General features: G+C 50.6%; 1 protein-coding gene across 1 annotated transcript in view; it reads left to right on the top strand.

Moving 5' to 3' along the window:
* The first annotated feature begins 424 nt into the window (after positions 1 to 424).
* The window catches only part of MYOCD (myocardin), a 37911-nt gene continuing 20127 nt past the window's right edge, over positions 425 to 18208 (top strand). Inside the window, exons 1-3 of the mRNA XM_027903150.1 lie at positions 425 to 777; positions 10750 to 10815; positions 15021 to 15076. Of these exons, the coding sequence (XP_027758951.1) occupies positions 723 to 777; positions 10750 to 10815; positions 15021 to 15076 (177 nt within the window). The 5' untranslated portion in view covers positions 425 to 722. The remainder of the gene's footprint in view (positions 778 to 10749; positions 10816 to 15020; positions 15077 to 18208) is intronic.

Here is an 18208-nt window from a genome sequence, read left to right as displayed (position 1 = left end):
GCCCCCCTCCCGCACTCCCGACGGTCTGTGAGCCCAGGGCACAGCCCTCCGTGCGGGCCAGGGGGCTCCGTTTGCCGAGCAGCCACGTCCTCTGGCTCCCTGACGGGAACGGTCTCCAAGGTGGCACTCGGGGAGAAGGACCTTCACCCAGCCGTCCCCTCGCCCAGGACACTCGGGCTGAGCCCAGCCCTTCCCCTGGGGACACCCGGCCCCCGAGCCGCACTGGCCGCCCCGTCTCGCCCCACGCTGCAAAGAGTTAAACCCCGCTCTGTTGATACTTCCAGCGGCTCCCAAAGTCGGCTGAGACGGGGAGCGCCCGGATTGGCTGCGTACGGCCGGTAGTAATTAGGATCAGATATCAAACTTCTGTCTTTGCTAAGACCCTTTCCGATAGTCGCTGCTCCCCGCTAGACGATGACATCAGCCAGGACACCCAGCTGCTGGTAGTAAACTCCGGGCGGGAGGAGGCTCCCGCTGTCTCCACGTTAATTAGTTCAACACAGCACAGGGGGAGCAGTTGGTGTCTGTGGAGGGTCAGTGCTGGATGGGACCAAATCCTACAAAGCCACTTGCTGCTTCTTGCCAGCCGGCTGTAAAAGCACCCAAAGAGTCCAGGAGAGCTGGATGAATCCTGAGCACCAGCCGCGGTCTGGTCGGCTTTTCCCTGTGGAGGAAGTTAATGGTTTAAGTGAGGGGCGTCTGGATCTGGTCCCTGAGTCACCATGACACTCCTGGGGTCTGAGCACTCTTTGCTGATTCGGAGCAAATTCAGATCAGGTAGGGAAAACCTTGAGATTTCTCTTTAACCTTCTCTCTCTGGCAAGCCGTAGCCATGGACTGTTTTTCATTAAATGCTGGGAAGCAGCACGCGAGCAAAGATTCGAGGGGCTGTAGAGCTGTCACGGCTTTGCTCTTACAGAGACTGTTCCAGGGGAGAGACGCATCTTCCTTCCTCTCTGTTGCTTTCTCCCTCCTGGTTTTTCATTGTCTTTGATTTATGTCTGTGTTTCTTTCTGGTAAAATTGCAGTTCCCGGTGCTCCCGCTCTGGCCCTGCTGCAAAAGATTTGGGCAGGAAGCCAAAAGGGCATCTGGGATAAACAAGGTGCCTGCCGAGGTGCGTGTATTCCAGGTGCTCTGGCGGGTCTGTCTGTGAGAGTCGCGGGGCGGCCGGGCCCGACACTGTCTCTGACAGGCAGGCGGCCCGGCTGGTTCCATTGGCTTGTGACTAATTGGAGAAAAATGAATTTGAAGAAATGCGTCATTTTTAGAAGTAAAAATAACAAATGGAACATGAAAAGTATTTAAAGTGACATCATCAGAGAAATAAAACCAGAGGCACCCAATTGATTGCCGCTGCCGGAAGGTCTGCAGTAAAACATGCCTCCGGCTCGTGAGCCCGGGGAAGCTCCGCTCGGGGGCTCCTCCGAGGACGCTCCGCCTGAGTGAAGGTGAGTGAAGGTGAACTATGGGACAGTCGCTTCTAGATGAGCCCCTCTGCTGGATGTTCATGCCTTTAGTCACTGGCTGTGGCTACAGTAAGTAAGCTCTGTTTGGGAGTGGGTATCTTCACTTGCAGTTTTTTTAATAACATACTGAAGTTTGAACAGAAATGTCAAAAAAACGTTCTCGAGGGGCTTTCTCTGACCTTCCCAGAGATGAAGATCTCCCTGGGAATATTATCTGTGAGGATGTTCAGACAAATCAGCTGCATGTATGGGATGCTTTAAAACTGGACAGGGCAGTCACACTGGAACACGCACTCGCCCTGGCGTGTCACCCACGCCGTGTGTGTTTTTGCCTCCTTCTGCATTGTGGATAATGAAACTGGAGATTTATGATACTGACGGGAGACATGAGTGGTGTTATCAGGATCTCTTAGATAGCTGGGTGGTCAACTTAAACTTTGTTTTCTCAGCAAATACAAAGTTGGCAGTTGGTTGAAAACCCCAGAGTGTGTGTGCAAACACAAGTGTCCTAGTCTGGCTCAATTATACAAAGCTTGGGTCCAGGTCTTTGGTGTGGTTTCCATATCGCTCTGATCTTACATTTCATTAGATTAAGTCATTCCTTAAATTTTGTTGGTATATTATGGTACACTGCTGTTCATTTGAAAAAAATCTCTGTCTATAACAATTCCTCCAGCATGTACAAAGCAACACTGCCACCTCCCTGAGGAGCAGAGGATGGGCTGTGCATTGTCCCTGCATTCTTTTCAAATGAACCAGGGTTGTTTTTAAAGCTCATTTCTAGTTTATTTGTAAGCTGGCTTTATTATGGAACCAACAGTGGGCTCTCTAAACATATTTTTCAAATGATTCTCCAGGAAAAGTAAACTTTGTGGGTCTATAAATTCTCGTGCCTTTCAGCATTTCTAGGACAGTCAATTTGTGGGGCATTCTTTTTCATTACTTGTTCCCACAACTGCCTATTTATTTTGTTGTAGCTGGGCTTGCCAGAATCCCAAATGCATGTCTGCACCTCGCTGTCCCCACGTCTGGGACCACTACAGGTGACGTGGGACGTGGCCACAGCACAACTCTGGCTGTCACAGTGTGTGAGACAGGGGAGGAGAGCAGGATGCTGAGGAACACAAATAAATCAATAATGCCACTTTCAGTTTGTGCTGGATTTTTAATAACATGGGGAATAGAGATGAAAAAGCCAACATTTAATGAAATCTCTTTTATGTGCAAAGTCTCTATGGGACAGAGTTTGCTCTGGTGTCCCTGCTCCGTGTGCAGCTTTGTCAGCTGTAGAGCCCTAAGGATGGTGGGAGATGCAGAGCTCTGATTTCCCATCCTCCAGAGGGATGAAAGTCTCTAACAACCTGTCCCCCTGCCCCACACCATCCTGCCTGGCTCAGGGGCTGTCACACAGGACAGCAGCAGTTTCAGGGAGCTCTTTAGCTCGCACAGAGCTGGGAGGGATCGGCCCCCAAAATTCCAAGCCCCAAGGAGCCAAGCTTGATGATGCACCATCGCTTTGGAAGTGGTCTGGTGCAGGCAGGTGTGAGACTTTGTTTGCTCCCCAGGTTTGGGAAGGATTAGCTGTGCTCCATGGCTCATGATGAGTCTGAATCCCTTTTGAAGGATTCCAGGACAATATTAATGAGGGCTGAAATAAATCTTAGTAACTAAACTTTTGCTCTCTCTCCATGGCCTGCACATGCTGAGCTATGTGAGTGTGTTAAATGGTTCTGGAGATACATTAGTTGTTTCCTCATCCCAGAACCCCTTTAATCTCTGTGTCATGCATCAGGGAGAAAGTGGAGTGAGGAGATGGAAACTAGAAAGTGTTGAGACATAGATGTGGCTTGAGCATCAGCTCTCTGGTCTCTCACTTCCATCTGGCAGCATCACTAGCAAGGAAAAGAAAGTTTGTCCAGGAAAGGCTGGTGTGATGGTAGAAAAGCAGTGGCTTTTCACAGCATGCCCAACAATCCTCCCTGGAGTCCCATGGTGGTTTCTCCTGTTCTTGTCTCACCAGTGGTCCAAGTGAAGGACCAGCAAAGCTCTGCCATGTGGAGAAACAGCAGCTACTCCAGTGCTGGGCACCAGGAACCACTCCAGAGGAAAGGGAAAAACACCTCCATGCTGCAGTCCTGCAGGGTCCCCTTCCCCTTCCTTGAGGATTTGTGTGCCTGTTTATTTTGTCTGTTATGCCAAAGATAAATATTCTGATCTGAGGTCATCCTGACAAATTTTGGAGGAATGATGATTCTTCAAGTCTGCCACGTTATCCCATGTGCTCCAGCTATCAATGGGATTGCACTAAATCAACTAGGACATCCAAATGCTGTTCCAGAAACACATTTAACTCTTTCCAGAGACAATAATTTCTGTGATTTGCTTTGAGTACAAACCAATTATTCTCCAGCAGCGGCATCAAACAAAACTGATAAATGTGGATCTAACTGAACCCTGACCTTTTCTTACAGTGGTATGGAAAGAGCTTACAAGGCCAGTATCTGCCTAACCTCAGTGGTAGTTTAGATAATTGGTGAGAAGTGAAAGTTTGACACTATAAATAAGGCTCTGTGTGGCTTGGCAGGGGGTACCAAGGCCTAATTGAGGGCACAGAGGGGTGGGTTTGCAGAGAAGCCTGGCCTGGCTCTGTGAGGGAAAGGATTCATTCTTACTCATAGGGTTTGAATGAAGCTGAGATGGGAGAGGAATTCATTCTGTCTGCCTCTGGTGGCTAGAGTGATTTGGAACAAAATCAGCAGATCAACAGAGGCAGAAGAGAGTAGGTCTTGGTAGGGTGTTAGGCCAGGCATTTTGGCAGAACCTTTATTTTTGTTTTCCTGGTGTCCAAAGATAAAACATGAGCCTGTGTTTCCTCTCAGATTGTGAACTCATGCAGGTCACTGTCAGTGTGTGTGTTCAAACCACGGCCTCATTGTAACTGATGAGACTGTTTTGTGAAGTTTTTGTAAAACACTGACTTGATGTGGATGGATTTGTGCTTGGTTTTGTTTTTCTGGCATCTTATACCTCAGTATTTCAGTAGACAGTCTCATGTTTCTCTGTCCAGTCAGGCATGTGTTGTAGCACAGATTGAAACTATCGCACTGTGCTTCAGGGGACGTCTGTCTGGGCTGCTCAGGGGGTGCTGGAGGGAAGACTCCAAGGTGAGAGCCTGTTTTCAGGACCATGGTGAGGTCAGGGTTGCACATTATGATGGAGAAAGCCCTCAGAGGGATTTCACAGCTGGTAGTGCCCATTTGGTGGTCTGGGCTCCTTGCTAGCCAGCTGTGGTCCTGTGTCTTTTCCAAGGCTTCTGAAGACCCAGACTTGTGGTTATAAATGTAGTTCTGTCCAGTGTAGACAAGATTTTCAGGGCAATCCCCCAGGTAACACACACATTTGTAGCACATCTATCTGGGAGAAGATAAAATGCTCCCACCTCTGAAGTGACATCACAGGAAGAGATAAAGCAGCACCCACCTGGGAAAGGATGGACCAGGGCTTTCCATGGCTGTCCTGGCTGAGCAGTGCCATGTCCAGCTGCCTGAGGTTCATCTCTGCTCACGTGGTTCCCACAGGGCCGTGTTGTCAGAGCCTAACACGGACCTGGTGATGAGATGCTACAGAGAAATCCCTCTGTGGCTCATGGCTGTCAGCAGAGCAGAGAGCCCTGGAGGGGCTCAGGACAGAGCCTGGCCAAGGTGTTCTGCAAAACAGCAGCTCCCAACAAACAAGTCCTGTGGTGCTCTGCTGGTGTCAGCACCCAGGAGGTTGGCTGGCTTGTCACCCAGCTCAGAGTGACTCCACATTCAGCCACATCCAGCCCCCACATCAGGGATTTGATGCCAGCCTGCTGCCCAGCTGGAACAGAGCCCCCTGCTCCCAGCCCTGCCCGTGGGGCACCCTGCTGTGGATTCTGCTCCTGCTCCTGACACAGCTGTAGAGACACAGACACAGCCCTGAGAAGGCCACAAGCAACGTGACTGCACCCTGCCAGCGTGCCAGCTCTGCTCCGGCCCCGCTGGGACCTTGGGACAGTCAAAGGACCAAAGGACCCCATGGAGCAAGCTGCTGTCCCCCACCATGCTCACACACTGCCTCAGGCACTGGATGTAAAGCCAGTCTCAAAGCCTGCAGCAGTCCTGCCTTTGGAGGGAGGCTGGGTCCAAAACAGGGCCAGGAGCTGGACTCGATGATCCCTCTGAGTCTCTTCCAACTCCAGATATTCTATGATTCCAGGGCTGTTTTCTGCCAGCCAGTGTGTTCCTCTGGAACACACCATGGCCATGGACAAACCCCTGTTTCACATTGGCTCAGCTGCTGTTTGACAGGCAACAAAACTGCTGCTGTTTCGAACAGGAGTCCCTCCTCCCCATTCCCAGTTTGTTGCCAACTCCCCCCTGGCCCTGGCAGAGACGTCCCCATCCTGTGCACCGTTGATCTGCACCTCCCCAAACCCCAGCTCTGAGCCACAGAGGGCAGGAATGAGCTGCTGGGGTGGCTGGCAGAGGGGACAGTGACTTGCTGCTGCTTTTTTAGTGGCAGTGTCAGCTTCAGCAGTTTATCAAACTGCTGACTCCCATCACGGTCGTGCACTTGGGTCCAGCTGAGATAAGGTGGTACCTCTGCCAGTCCCCAGAGGCACTGGCTGGTGCAGCACAAAAAGTGCAGGGAGCAGCAGGTAACTGCCCCACCACGAGTTCTGGCAGCAGCAGTGACTCATTTCGGATGAGAGAACAGCAATTGCATTGTTTGTGAACGTGGTTCCCAATCACAGCAAAGGTGCTGGTGCAGCCTGGGCAGGGAGGAAACCAGCAATTAAAATAGATGTGGTACTTAGGGGCATGGTTTAGTGGTGAGCTTGGCAGTACTGGGTTATAGGTTGGACTGGATGATCTTAAAAGTCTTTTTCAACTACAGTTCTGTGATTCTGTGAATTATTGGGATTTCACTTGAAACCACGTAAGAAAACTAAAGCTGAAGCAGGAGGGACTGTGCCTCAGTCAGTCCCACTGCCAGAGGGACCATCAGAGAAGGGGCAGATTCTGGGTCAGAAGTCAAGAAGCAGCAATAGATCTGCATCTGCCCACCTGGGCAGCTCAACTCAGCTGCGAGAACAAGCTGAATGCTGAGACAGCCTCGTGCAGCCTCAGAGTTTCCAGAGAACCTGCTCTGGCCACTACATAGTGTTGGTGGGAAGGGACAGGCTCTGATCCATCCTCTTTCTTGGGAACACTGTTCCCAACACTGGGTCAAGTCAGCCATGGCTTTGCCTGCCTGTCCTAGTCCCAAACCCTGCCAGGAGGGCACTCCCCTCCCTCCTTGTGCTGCTCAGCCCCCCGTGCTGCTAAAGCCAATTGTCCAAGCAGAGGATGGTGGTGGGAGTGCTCTGGCAGTGCCCCAGTGTGGGGGATGCTCTGGTGCAGGTGACAAAAGTCCCAGCCCACCCTGACTGTCTGCTGAGCACTGCTCTCAAAGCGCCCGCAGGGACTGAAGCAGATGGCCAGACCTGCCTACTCCTGGGGTGGAGAGAAGATCTGAACATGTCTTTTCTGTGCATCACTAGGCCAGGCAAGGCTCAAGCTGTCCTCTTAGCTTCCTAAAGCTCTGAGTGCAGGTCCTAGAGAGGAGGATGACTCATGACTGCAAGTCACGGGCAGTGCTCAGAGCTTGGGTCACCAGAGGCAGCTGTGACTGACAGCAGGAAGTCTTGTGTGCACCAGTGACACAGCCCCACTGCAGAGGACATTTCTGGAAGCTGTTATCAGTAAAGGGACTTGATGCTGGCATAGAAGGGAGGAGTAGTGTTTTCTAACAGAAGAAGTTGGCGAGTAAAATCACTGGAATGTGTCCGACATGTTTCACATCATCCACGGGGGATTTCTCATCATGGGGTGCCACAGGAGGGAGCAGGGTTGCTGAAAGAAAGGCTGTGTCTCAGCTGGGGGGAGCTGGTGGTGTCAGCACAGCTTGGTACCACAGGACCAGTGTGTTTGGCTGCCCCCTGGCTGGTACAGCCATTCAAGCTGACGCAGGCAGGCAACGAGGATGCTGGTGGTGTGAGGCCAAGATTGTCTCTTCAGTGCTCCAGCCACCACTCTTTGTATCATAAATGTTCCTCTAAAGTGTTAACAAAGCAATTCCCTTGAAAACTGGTAATATTCATGAAAAATTAATTCCTGTACATCGAGGGTAGTGACACTCAGAGCTCAGGACTCCAGCAAAGGAAGAGAACAGAAATGCAGCAGCGGTGAGACACAGCCCCACCAGATTCCAAGAAAAGAAGCAGCTAAGTGGTGGTGGTTTGTATGGTGCCAGGAACTCCTCCAGCCCTGTTTTTAAGCACTGTTGGTTGTAAGGGAAAGGTGCAAACCCTGAGGTGGCATCTGCCAAGCTGCAGCACTGCCTCAGAGGCTGCTTTCCCTCTCGCTGCAGGGATGTTCAGCATTACTGTCTGACACTGTCCACTACAGTTCTTCAGATGGTTTGCAACAGGCTTTGGAAGTTCACAGAGAGATTTATGGGAGTCAAGTCATGCATCCATGCATAAGGACCCACTGATTTGTGACCCAGCCATGCCACTCGCTGCTCTGAGTGTGGCCATTTCCAGGAGCAGCACAAGCTCGACTGTTGTTATTTCAGCCAGCACTTGTCCTCGCTTTTTTTGACAGCATACCCTGAACAAACAAGGCTGGATAAACTTTTCCTCCTCGCTCTGTGGCTTAAGAATGGGCCAAACTTCAGGAAGTTTGTAAGGTCAGCATGGTCCACAATGCACTCTGTGTCTTGGGGAGGTTGCATGACCTGCCAGGGAAGAGCTCAGCTCCCACACTCAGAGCAGCGAGTGGCATGGCTGGGTCACAGCCTTTTGGGCCTGTCAGCATGAAAACCAGACTAGAGACCTTTTCTCCTTGCACAAAATTATCATCAAATAGTCCCTGATCCCCTCTGTGCTGGCCTATCTGCAGTGCTCAGTGCAGGAGACAAAGGAGGCTGTCAGCTGGAGCACGGACCATCTGCAGCAGGGTGGGATCCCCTGGACTGTGCCCGGCTCTCTGGAAGGCCATGGGATCAGGAAATCTGTGTTCCCAAGTGCTGTTCCTGCAGATAAGTAGAGGGAGAGCTATGGCAGTGAAACGGGCATGTTTTCAGAACTTCTTGCATCCCGGCAGATGATGAATCTTATACCCACCACACTGGAAATCACCATCACCTTCCAAGATATGCTCCAAGGGAATTTGTACCATCTCCTTTTTATCCTCGCTGGCCTGGCTGACAGCTGGCTGCTCCCTCAGACTGGCAAATTATTTACTTGCTAGGAAGGGCTGTGAAATAAGCAGAAGCAGCAGGGAATGTGGGCCTAGAATACACAGCCATCTGACTGTTAGAATCCCCCTTCCAGTGTGGATGTGGAACAACCCCTGGTCTGGTCGTGTCGGAAGTCACGGTGAAATGGTTCAAATGATTTGGCACACGTGGGAGCTGTGAAGGGAAGTGATGGAGCATCCTCACTTGGGATATTTTACAGCTAGATGGGGAAGCTGCTGTGGCCTTGGCAGGGTGGTGTATGTGATTCCAGAAGGCTTTGCTGTCTCTGATCCCAGCTGGTGATGTGATGTTGTGTGTAAATTGCCTCAGTTGAAGGTAAGGGGCTCTAATGCCCAGGACAGTAGGAGAGTAGAGAACCATTCTTGGGTGAGCCACAAATCTGTTTTTATTCTTGGACAGTCTCTGACCTCCCTTAGCTCACCTATTCCATAAAGATCCATCTCTTCCTCTGGAAAAGAGCCAAGTTCTTGCACAGCTCTTCAGCGTTGTAAGCAGCCACAGAGAAGGTTCTGCACACAGAAACTGGGGTACAGCTCACCCTGTGTAAGATACCTGCCACAAGCTGGTTACCTTTTAACTGCCTCTACAGTCCAGAAGGAAAGATGGGCATTCCCAAGGCATGGACTGTGTTGTTTGGTTTTGAGGGCCCTTGAGGTGTTTGACTTCTGCAAAGGGGGGCAGATAACTGGGTCCAGTGTGGGCACCACAGTGTGAGGGTCTAAATCTGTGTCCATGGGCAGAACTAGCACTGACTGGGGGTGATTCCATGGGGCAGTGGAGGGCTACAGACTCTGCTGGCAACAAGGTTTGCCAGTGACTTCACCCTGGCCTAAGGAGAGCAGCACACACACAGATCAAATACTGAAGGCTACGTTTTTCCCTCACAGCAAGAATCTATCTTTGGCGTCCTAAGAAGTGCTGGAATTTGACAGGAGATCATTGTCCCACACGAGGCTTTCACTAAACATTTGCTTTGAATGTGAGAATTGTACAGAAGACATGGAAAAGTCACAAGCAATGGCATCTCAGGGAGCCTCATGCTCTGGGCACTGTTTATTGAGCTCCCTCCCATGACCCAGGGAAGCTGTGTTGGTGACATGAGCTGTTGGCAGAGCTCAGCAGGTTGCTCCCAAGGACAAAAAGGCTGTTCTTGCCTTTCTTCTCCTTCCAACGCTGGCTCATTCTGGGCAGCTGAGGGGAGGCAGTCTGGGGCTGTGCTGGTGGGCAGAGGATCTGTGTGCAGTTGTTTTGTGACTGCTGGGAGGTCTGTGTCCTCATGGCAAGCTGTACTGAGCTTCCAGCAGGAGAGAATGGACCTGAGTTTTATGTTCTGCCTTGTGATACAGGTGTCTTCTTGAAGATAGATTTGCAAAACCGATGGTGTAGAATATGATACTAAGTCAGAGTCCAGGAGATTTGAAGTCCTTGGAGCAATGAGTTCACAGAGATGGCACTTTGCTCCTCACCACGTCATCTGCATCCCCTTGGTACAGTAAGCATACCTGCATCCCCCTTGCAGGGCTGGAAATGTGCTGCCAGGCCCTCGGAAAGGTGGGGGAGTTGGAAATCTCTACTCAACCCACAGTGCTGGGACGAGGGAGAACCTCCCAGCTTCAGAGTGCAGAGCTCAGCAACTATTTGAGCTGAAGCCAGGGTCACCTGAGGCCACTATTCCAGGTGCCAGGCAGGGCTCAGCCTGTCCCAGGCAGCAGGCAGTGCCTGTGCCAGAGCAGCCTGGCACTGCCCACCTGTGCAGCAGGGAGGACTGGGGGGTGCAGGCTCTCAGCTCCTCCCTGGCAGCCCCCTTGGCTTGGAGCACTCTGTTCACAAGGCTGGTCCAGCAGCAGCAGGGATTAGTGCCAGACCTCAGTGCCACACACAGACACTCCCCTCACTCTGTACTGGCATCCCAGCACAATCCTGCACCTTGCCCTGACACTCTGTCTCTCACAGTTCTACAGCTACGGCTCCAGCAGAGAAGGACCCGTGAGCAGCTGGCAGACCAAGGCATCATGCCACGTGAGTATCTTCTGCCTTTTCCACCCACTCCTGGCTCAGAGGGGCTGTGCTCATCCTGGGCACTGCTGGGACAGTGTGGCACCAGCTGCCTGCTCAGACCCACAGAGCTCGGAGCAAAGTGCTCCCAGGGGGACGTTGCTCCTTGCCCTGCAGAAGTATGATGCTCCCTGGTGCTGTACAGAGGTGCTCAGCATTTATCACACAGACTATAATGCCCCTGCTCAAACTGAAGTCAGGAGAGGTGTTTACCTTCCACCATCCAAAAGTTCAGCTGCAAGTTCCCTGTCCCAGGGGACAAGGGACAAGCATATCCAACTCAAGCAGAGGACTCACAAAGCTCTTCACATAGGCAAGGGCAGAGAATCTCCTGTCCCCCTGTAAAAACCAGGAACTTCTGGGAACCTCTTGGCAGGACAAGGAAGTGGTAGAGAGGGCCCATTCCAGAGGCTGTGGAGGGAGGCACCAATGGGCAACTGCCTTGGCCCCAGAACAGAAAGGCAGTCCCTGGAGGCTTGAGATATATCCAGATTCTTGTCTGTGCCCAGCCAGGACCCCACAGGGCAAGGCTATCAGGGTACACCTGAGGCCAGTGAAACCCCACCTGGGCTGCTTATGGCACAGTGACAAACATGTTCCCTCTCTGACCTCACTCATCCCTGCTCACATGGCCCTCCAGCCTGAGGGACAGGCTCCAGGACAGCACAATCATGCAGTCAGGCAGCATCAGAAATTCAGTCGGTAGGGCCCAGAAAGTCAGTGAATGAAAACGATCCCTTCTGCACCTGCAGGTGCATCACGAAACCCGTAGCACCACTGGAGAAAGGATGTTGGGAGCTCAGCCCTGCTCGGTGGAATACTCTATCCTGACCTAGCTCAGGCTCCACGTGCATATCTGTGCTTACCTGGGACCCAGGTAGAGGATCCTTTCTGTCTCAGCAAGGGCCCCTTGCGTTCACTGCTAAGATCACAATTTTCCAAAGGCTGTGTCACTCCTGTCTCTTCTGGCTGACCTTGAAGACTGTGATGCAGCTCTTGCCTCAACAGCAGAACAACACCTCACTAAGAGCATGGCTCTGGCACTGCTTGCTGCACCCTGCCCACCCCTCTGCCCTCCTGAACGATTGTGCCAACGTAGCCAGCAACACTCACCTGCTCAGGACATTATTGTCAGCATCAAGCACTAAGAAAACTTAACCAAGATGACAAAAATCATGACTGCCAAAATGATAAATTGCTTTAAGACTGATAAATGCATGTTCTGTCCATTTTTCACCTGTTTATTTCTTCAAACATTCAGATTTTATGCTACCTGCCACAAAAGGGCAAGCACTTGAATTGCAAGACTCCAGGAGCTGAAGCTTTAAACAAAATACTGTGACATTTGTTAGAGTAGAATTAGGAATACAATCCATGGCCAAAAATATGTCTAACATCTCCCAGATTGCAGAGTCCACTCTGTAAAGGTGGGGGCACATGGACAAGGTGCAGGACACCTCACTGCACACTCACAGAGCAGCAGTGCCTACTGAGAGGTTGCAGGGCTGAGCTGGCACACGTGGCACCCAACAGCTCAAACCTTACACATTGCAGACCACGTATTAAGCCAAATTTATTTGATGGCAACTGAAGTGTATTTTGCTGTTACTTACAGCTTCTTTGCACTCCCAGCTTCTAGGCTGAGATTTTGCTGTCTTGTTTCTGTCCAAGAAGACCATTTGGGGAAACTCGAGCATAGTTCACTCACTGAAAGTAATGGAAGAAAAGGCACTTTTGCCTCTATAAAAACAAACATGCAGAATTTAACTGCTGCATTTGACTTCAGGAGGAATGTCAGATGTTAGCATTTAATACATAGAGCCCCAGCCAGCTTCCCCATGGCTTGGGCATATGCAGTCATTCCTCATGGAAAACAAGTCTTTGTTAACCTTATCTTCCCATGCCCTGTTGGCTCTGAGGACCATCAGGTGAGGTTGGCTCCAGGAGGTACACTAGGACAGGATGACAGTTACTGTAGGAGGTCAAGAAATGAGCCCATATGGCTGTAACCCACAGGGGTTGAGAATCTTCTGGAAAGAGAACAGAGAATCTTTTCTGGAAAAAGTAGGTGTGGGCATGGCTGGTCTCCATGGTGAGAGGCAGGTTTGGGCCCATGCTTGGAACATGCCCATGGCCCAGCAGATTCTGCACAAGATGCTCCTGCTGCACACCAGTGCAGATGAGAGCAGAGCCCATCCACTCCTCTGCCTCACTGTGTAGGAAGTTTCCAGTTCATGGAGCAGCACAGGCAGATTCATTGCCCTGGTGAAACTGCTGCAGAGCCAGCAAAAGCAGTTTAATTCAAGAACATGTGGGGTCACTTGCAGGTGACCATGGATAAACCAGGCTATGGATAAACCCTCTCCCTAGACCTGCCCAGACACCTGCCCTGGGCCAGATCCTGCTCACCTGCCTAAAAGGAGGAGGAGGCTGATTGCAGGATCAAGGATTCCTCAAGACAAGGTTCCCCTGACTGTGATGGAATGCAAAAACAGCTGCTCTTGAAGACCCTCCTGCTGTACACAGCCACCACCTCATCCTCTCACTGAAACCTGAGCCACAGTCCCAGGGTTATGGACCCCACATGCAGCAGCTCTGCCCTGGTGCCTCCAGCCCCTCAGCCATTTCATGCTGAGATGTCATCCCCTGAACAACCACTGCCATGTCTTTATTTGTTTTGCAGACTAATACCAGCTGCAGCATCCACATAATGCCTCCAAAAATCTTGATAAATTACTGAGCTCTGCAAGATTTTCCTCTGGAATAGCACAGTGCTTGGTCAGTGCCTGTAGCACACTGCCAGCATCAGTACTGCACAGTGAGCAGGGTTGGGAAAGTCCTCTCTCTTGCTAACTTCATTTCTCCTGTGCATTATTTGATCGTGCTTCTGATCAAACCAGCTGTCACCAGTGCTTGTGGCTGCTCACCAGAGCATGACACAGCAACGCTTGTCTGTCCATCTGCTTTCCAAATGTCAGGAGTAGGAATGTGCCTTCTGTGTTTTCCCGTGATGCACCAGAGGTTCCAGGGGTTGCCTGGGTGTTGCCTACCAAAAGTCAATTCAGAGGGCCCTCAAACCTTTCCTGTCTCTCCTCAGTCTTCTCTTCATCCACCCCTAGACTGACGGAGGATAATATATCCTGTGTGAAAATAGTTTCTGTCTCTATTGCATCCCATTCAGAAGATAGAAAGAGAATTTCTGTTGCCAAACAAAGAGTTGCAGCAGACTGTTTTTGTGGGTCAGGATACCTTTCTCTTCCTTGTCCCAGTGGGATCAGTGAGTTTTGCCTGCTTACACAGCCAGAAAAGAATTTCTGTAGAATGTGAGAAGTATTAACCCCCTCACTATACAAATTCTGCCTCTATTTCTACTGAACTCCAGTGAACAAGGAAATGTGCAAGATTCTTCATGACTCCAGCACAGACTAGTGGGACTGGTGTTCACTGGTCCAAGAGCCAGGGATGATTGGCCTTTTTTTGGGAGCCTCTCTGAGTTAATCCCCCTTGGTGTCCAGAGATGCTCAGGGCATGGTCTGGGTAGCTGGCTGGGCCAGGGAGGTCCCCTGTCACACAGCTGCCTCTGGGCAGGGAACAGGACAAATGTCCAGTGAGAAGGAGAGGGACAGTCAGTGATGGAAGAGGGACAAAGGAGCACAGTTCCAGGGCCTTCCCCTGCAGTATGAGCTGGAGGCTGCACCCATGGAGCCCAAGAGCTGGGGCAGTCTTAGTTTACCTGCTGTCCTCAGGCCTCAGTCACCTGCAGGTTTTACTTTCAGGTGAGGTCCCTCACAGGTGTTTCCTTTTCCCAGATCTGTCTTCTGAAGCTGTGGTGCCTTCCACGACCTGCAGGGAACATTCCAGGGAAAAGTCATATCTGCTCTCTGACGTGTCCCACAGAGCACTGTGTTTCAATGCCTGCACCCCCTCCCTGCCCACGTGCCTCCTGCTCTCCCCCTGCTCTCCATCCCCCCTGCTCTCCTGCCATGGACTGGCTCAGAGCATGGGATTTCCCAGAGCTTTCCTAAGTTATTTTTAGGCAGTGTAATAAAGACAACAGCTAGTTTGTGTTGCTATTTTTATAGCACTCATTAAAATGCTGTTGCTGAATATCCTGGTAGCTGCTTGCTTCCGCTCCTGTGCTGACTGCTCCTCTCTCTTTCCTGTTGCAGCACTGAAAAGCCCATCTGCATTCCATGAACAGAGAAAAAGTCTGGAGCGAGCCAAGGTAACTCCTGCAGCCATCCCGTGAGAGAACACGTGGGCTTGCTTTGCATGAGTCACAGGGTTTGAAAGCACCTTCCACCACCACCCCCTCCTCTGGCATCCTCCATGCAGGCCCTGTGGCCAAGGATGAGGGGCAGAGCATCTCCCCTGCTTCCAGACATGGGGTGTGCTCACAAATGTTCTGGAGCACCCTTCTCCGAGCAAGGAAGGGTTAAAAGGGCAGAGGGGTCATCTGTGCTCTGAGCTGTGGGGTTTTACAGCAGCCTCAGGGCTTTGCAAGGGGCCATGGGCAGGGCACAGTTCAGCATGGCATTGGCAGACCTTCCAGTGAAACTGCTGCTGCCCCTCCGGGCACGTCCACAGCCTGTGCTGGCTGCTCTGCACTCCTGCGTCAGCCAGGTTAGAGCAGGGCCAGCAGCAAACAGGCCTGAAGGATCCTAACTAGTTCTGTGTAGGGGGAATGCAGCTGCCTCCTGGAGCAAGCCCCCAGGGAGCTGACACTTGTCCCCAGGCAGGAGCCTGGCTCTGAGCTCCGCAGGGCAGCTTGGTCACTAGGACACAACATCCACGGAGGAAGTGGGCCAGGCTCCTGTGCATCCCGCTATCAGGCTTCCCTGAATACTGCTGAAGGCAGAGATAAGATAAGTAGCCATTCCCATAACACACTGAAACTCTGTTGATCACCTTTTGGGAAATCACACTGGTTTCCCAAGTGCCATGACTAAGGTGGAGGGATGACCACAGAAATCACACAGTCCTGCAGGCTTTGCCTGAACACAAGAGTTTGTTCCATTAATCCACAAAACGTGCTTGCAGTCACATGGGAAAGGGCCTGTGCAAGGAAGAATGATTGTGAAATACAGAGCAGTGCTCTTCTGAACTTAAACACACTCCAAATCACTTGCCCCGAGTCTCTTGTGGTAATAAATGGCAAGCATAAGAAACACAATACGACTGTGAAAAATTAGTATGCTTACAAAATTTCAAGCAATCCAAAGTATCCTTGAAGTGTCATATATTTTATAGTTTAAGTATACATTTGTGTCTCTTTGTCTGTCTCTTCAAAAGCTTTCACTGGCTAGTTGCCTGGGGAACAGGAAAGGATGGTCCAGTCTATCCCAAACCTCGGGTGTTTTTAGAGCATCCTAAGGAAGACCCTGAGCACAGCCTGTAACAAACACTGGTCTCTTGCAAGGCTGCCCTGCTTAGACCTGGGACAGGGAAGACCCGTGGCTGCTTCCAGATAATTACTCAAAGGCATTTGTTGTTTAGCTGATATTCCTCCCAGCCGATGTTGAGCAAACAGAAAGCAGATAACACAAACTGCTCCTGGGTTCTGAAAGCTCTTCTGCTTCAGGTGATGCTACAAAACCCCACATTTTAAGCCTTTCTCCACCATTTGCACCCCAGAGACACAAGGGCAGCTTATAAACAGATAAGGTCCAAGAGAACTGAAGTCACACATGAGCAAAGCCACAGCTGTAGGCCAGCAACTGGAGCTGAGCCCAAGTCAGGTCCTGTTTTGAGGATTAGCTGGAAATGCATCGGGTGATTTTAATTGCACTCAGGTGCTGATACCACCTCGTTCTGACCTGGCACAGGAACCAGGCAAACCAGCACATGGTCCAAGCAAGGGATTGTAGTGGTGGAAGTAAGCTGGGAAAAAATACAGAGGGAAGGGTAAGGCGTTAGAAAGACTCCAGTAAATAAAATATCTATTATTTGTTTAAACATGTCACTGGCTATGTTAGAGGCTGGCATCAGGCCAGCACAACAGACTTTGAAGTTAGATTGCTGGGTTGGAGGACTGAGAGCAGGCTGCCTTTGCTGAGGCAGGCTGGCTTTCCTGAGCCCTGGCTGAGTAGTGCTTGAGCACTCACCCAGCACCCCAGCAAGGGAGGCAGAGAGGCACTGCCCCAGAGCAGAACAGCCCCACCTGAGTCAGTCCTGAGTGATGTGTGAGCACCCACAGACATCCCACTCCCCAGCAGCTGCCCTGGTGTTCTCTGACCTGTGCTGTGAGATGTGTCCTCTCATCCCCAGCTCAGTGTCCTCTCATTCCCAGCTCAAGCTGTTCAGCTGAATTTTGAGTACACTGCTGGCTCTCCTAAATTGCATGCATGTGTAGAACTGTGTCTCTTCTTTCTTGTAGCACTTTTAAAAGCTATTTTGCATCCTGTGTCCCTACAGCCACCTCACCCCTGGCCTGACCAGCCTCCCGTCCCTTCAGCCCCTCCTCACTGATTCCATCTCTGACTCAATAATGATGCCTGTAGCTGTTGTCCAGTCCTTGTCCATGAACCCTTTCAGATCTAGGGCACAGAACAGGGTCTTGCTGCTGCTGTGTCTGCACTGGGCAGGTGACACCCTGTGCTGTGTCTCCCCTGCAGGTTTGGGGTTGTGGGTCAGCTGCTGATCACTGGATTCTCCAGAGCCTTTTATAGTTTTTCTATGCATTGAGTAACTCATTTCTGCCAAGGTAGTGACCACCTCAGAAGTATCTCTGGTGCATTAAATCTTCATCCCCCACAGTGCTTAATCAACTGACTTAGCTGTGGCTGCTGTGACCTGAACACAGTCCTTCCCAAGTTCCTGAAATTGTATCACATGTATTTCAGATCATCTGTTGCTCTAAATCATAGTGCACAGTAATCTGTTAGCCTTGAATGATTCAGAGTTAAGATGTATGTCTTCTATCATCCAAAGCATTAATTAATATATTGACTAGCAGGAAAAATTGCTGCATAACAGGATTTGATATATTCTTCTGTTTAGACTGTGAGCCATTCCCAATTCCTCTGGTGATCCACAGCTACGCTCCTTTTTTATGTTAGTCTTATCCAGACCAAATTTCTTTGGCTTGCGTAGGAGAAAGCCATGTAAGATAATGTCAAAACATGTTTAAAGTCAAGCTATATGACATTCATTGTTTATTCCTGTAACAGAAAACTGTCATCTCTCCATAGAAGGAATTTAGGTTGAAGTGATGTGGTTTGTTCTTGATAAATCCATCCTGGCTGTTGTTCACCCCCTTGCTATCTTCAAAATCCGCTTATATAGATTGTTTGATTATTTGGTCCAATATCTTACTGTCTGCTTTATAATTCCTGATTTCTTCTCTCCATCTCTTTTA

Source organism: Empidonax traillii, unplaced genomic scaffold, assembly GCF_003031625.1.
Source record: "Empidonax traillii isolate 1590-97213 ecotype Southwest subspecies unplaced genomic scaffold, ASM303162v1 scaffold937:size346366, whole genome shotgun sequence".
Taxonomy (NCBI): Eukaryota; Metazoa; Chordata; class Aves; order Passeriformes; family Tyrannidae; genus Empidonax; species Empidonax traillii.
The sequence above is the reverse complement of the archived record's forward strand: the minus strand, read 5'-3'. Positions and strand labels throughout refer to the sequence as shown.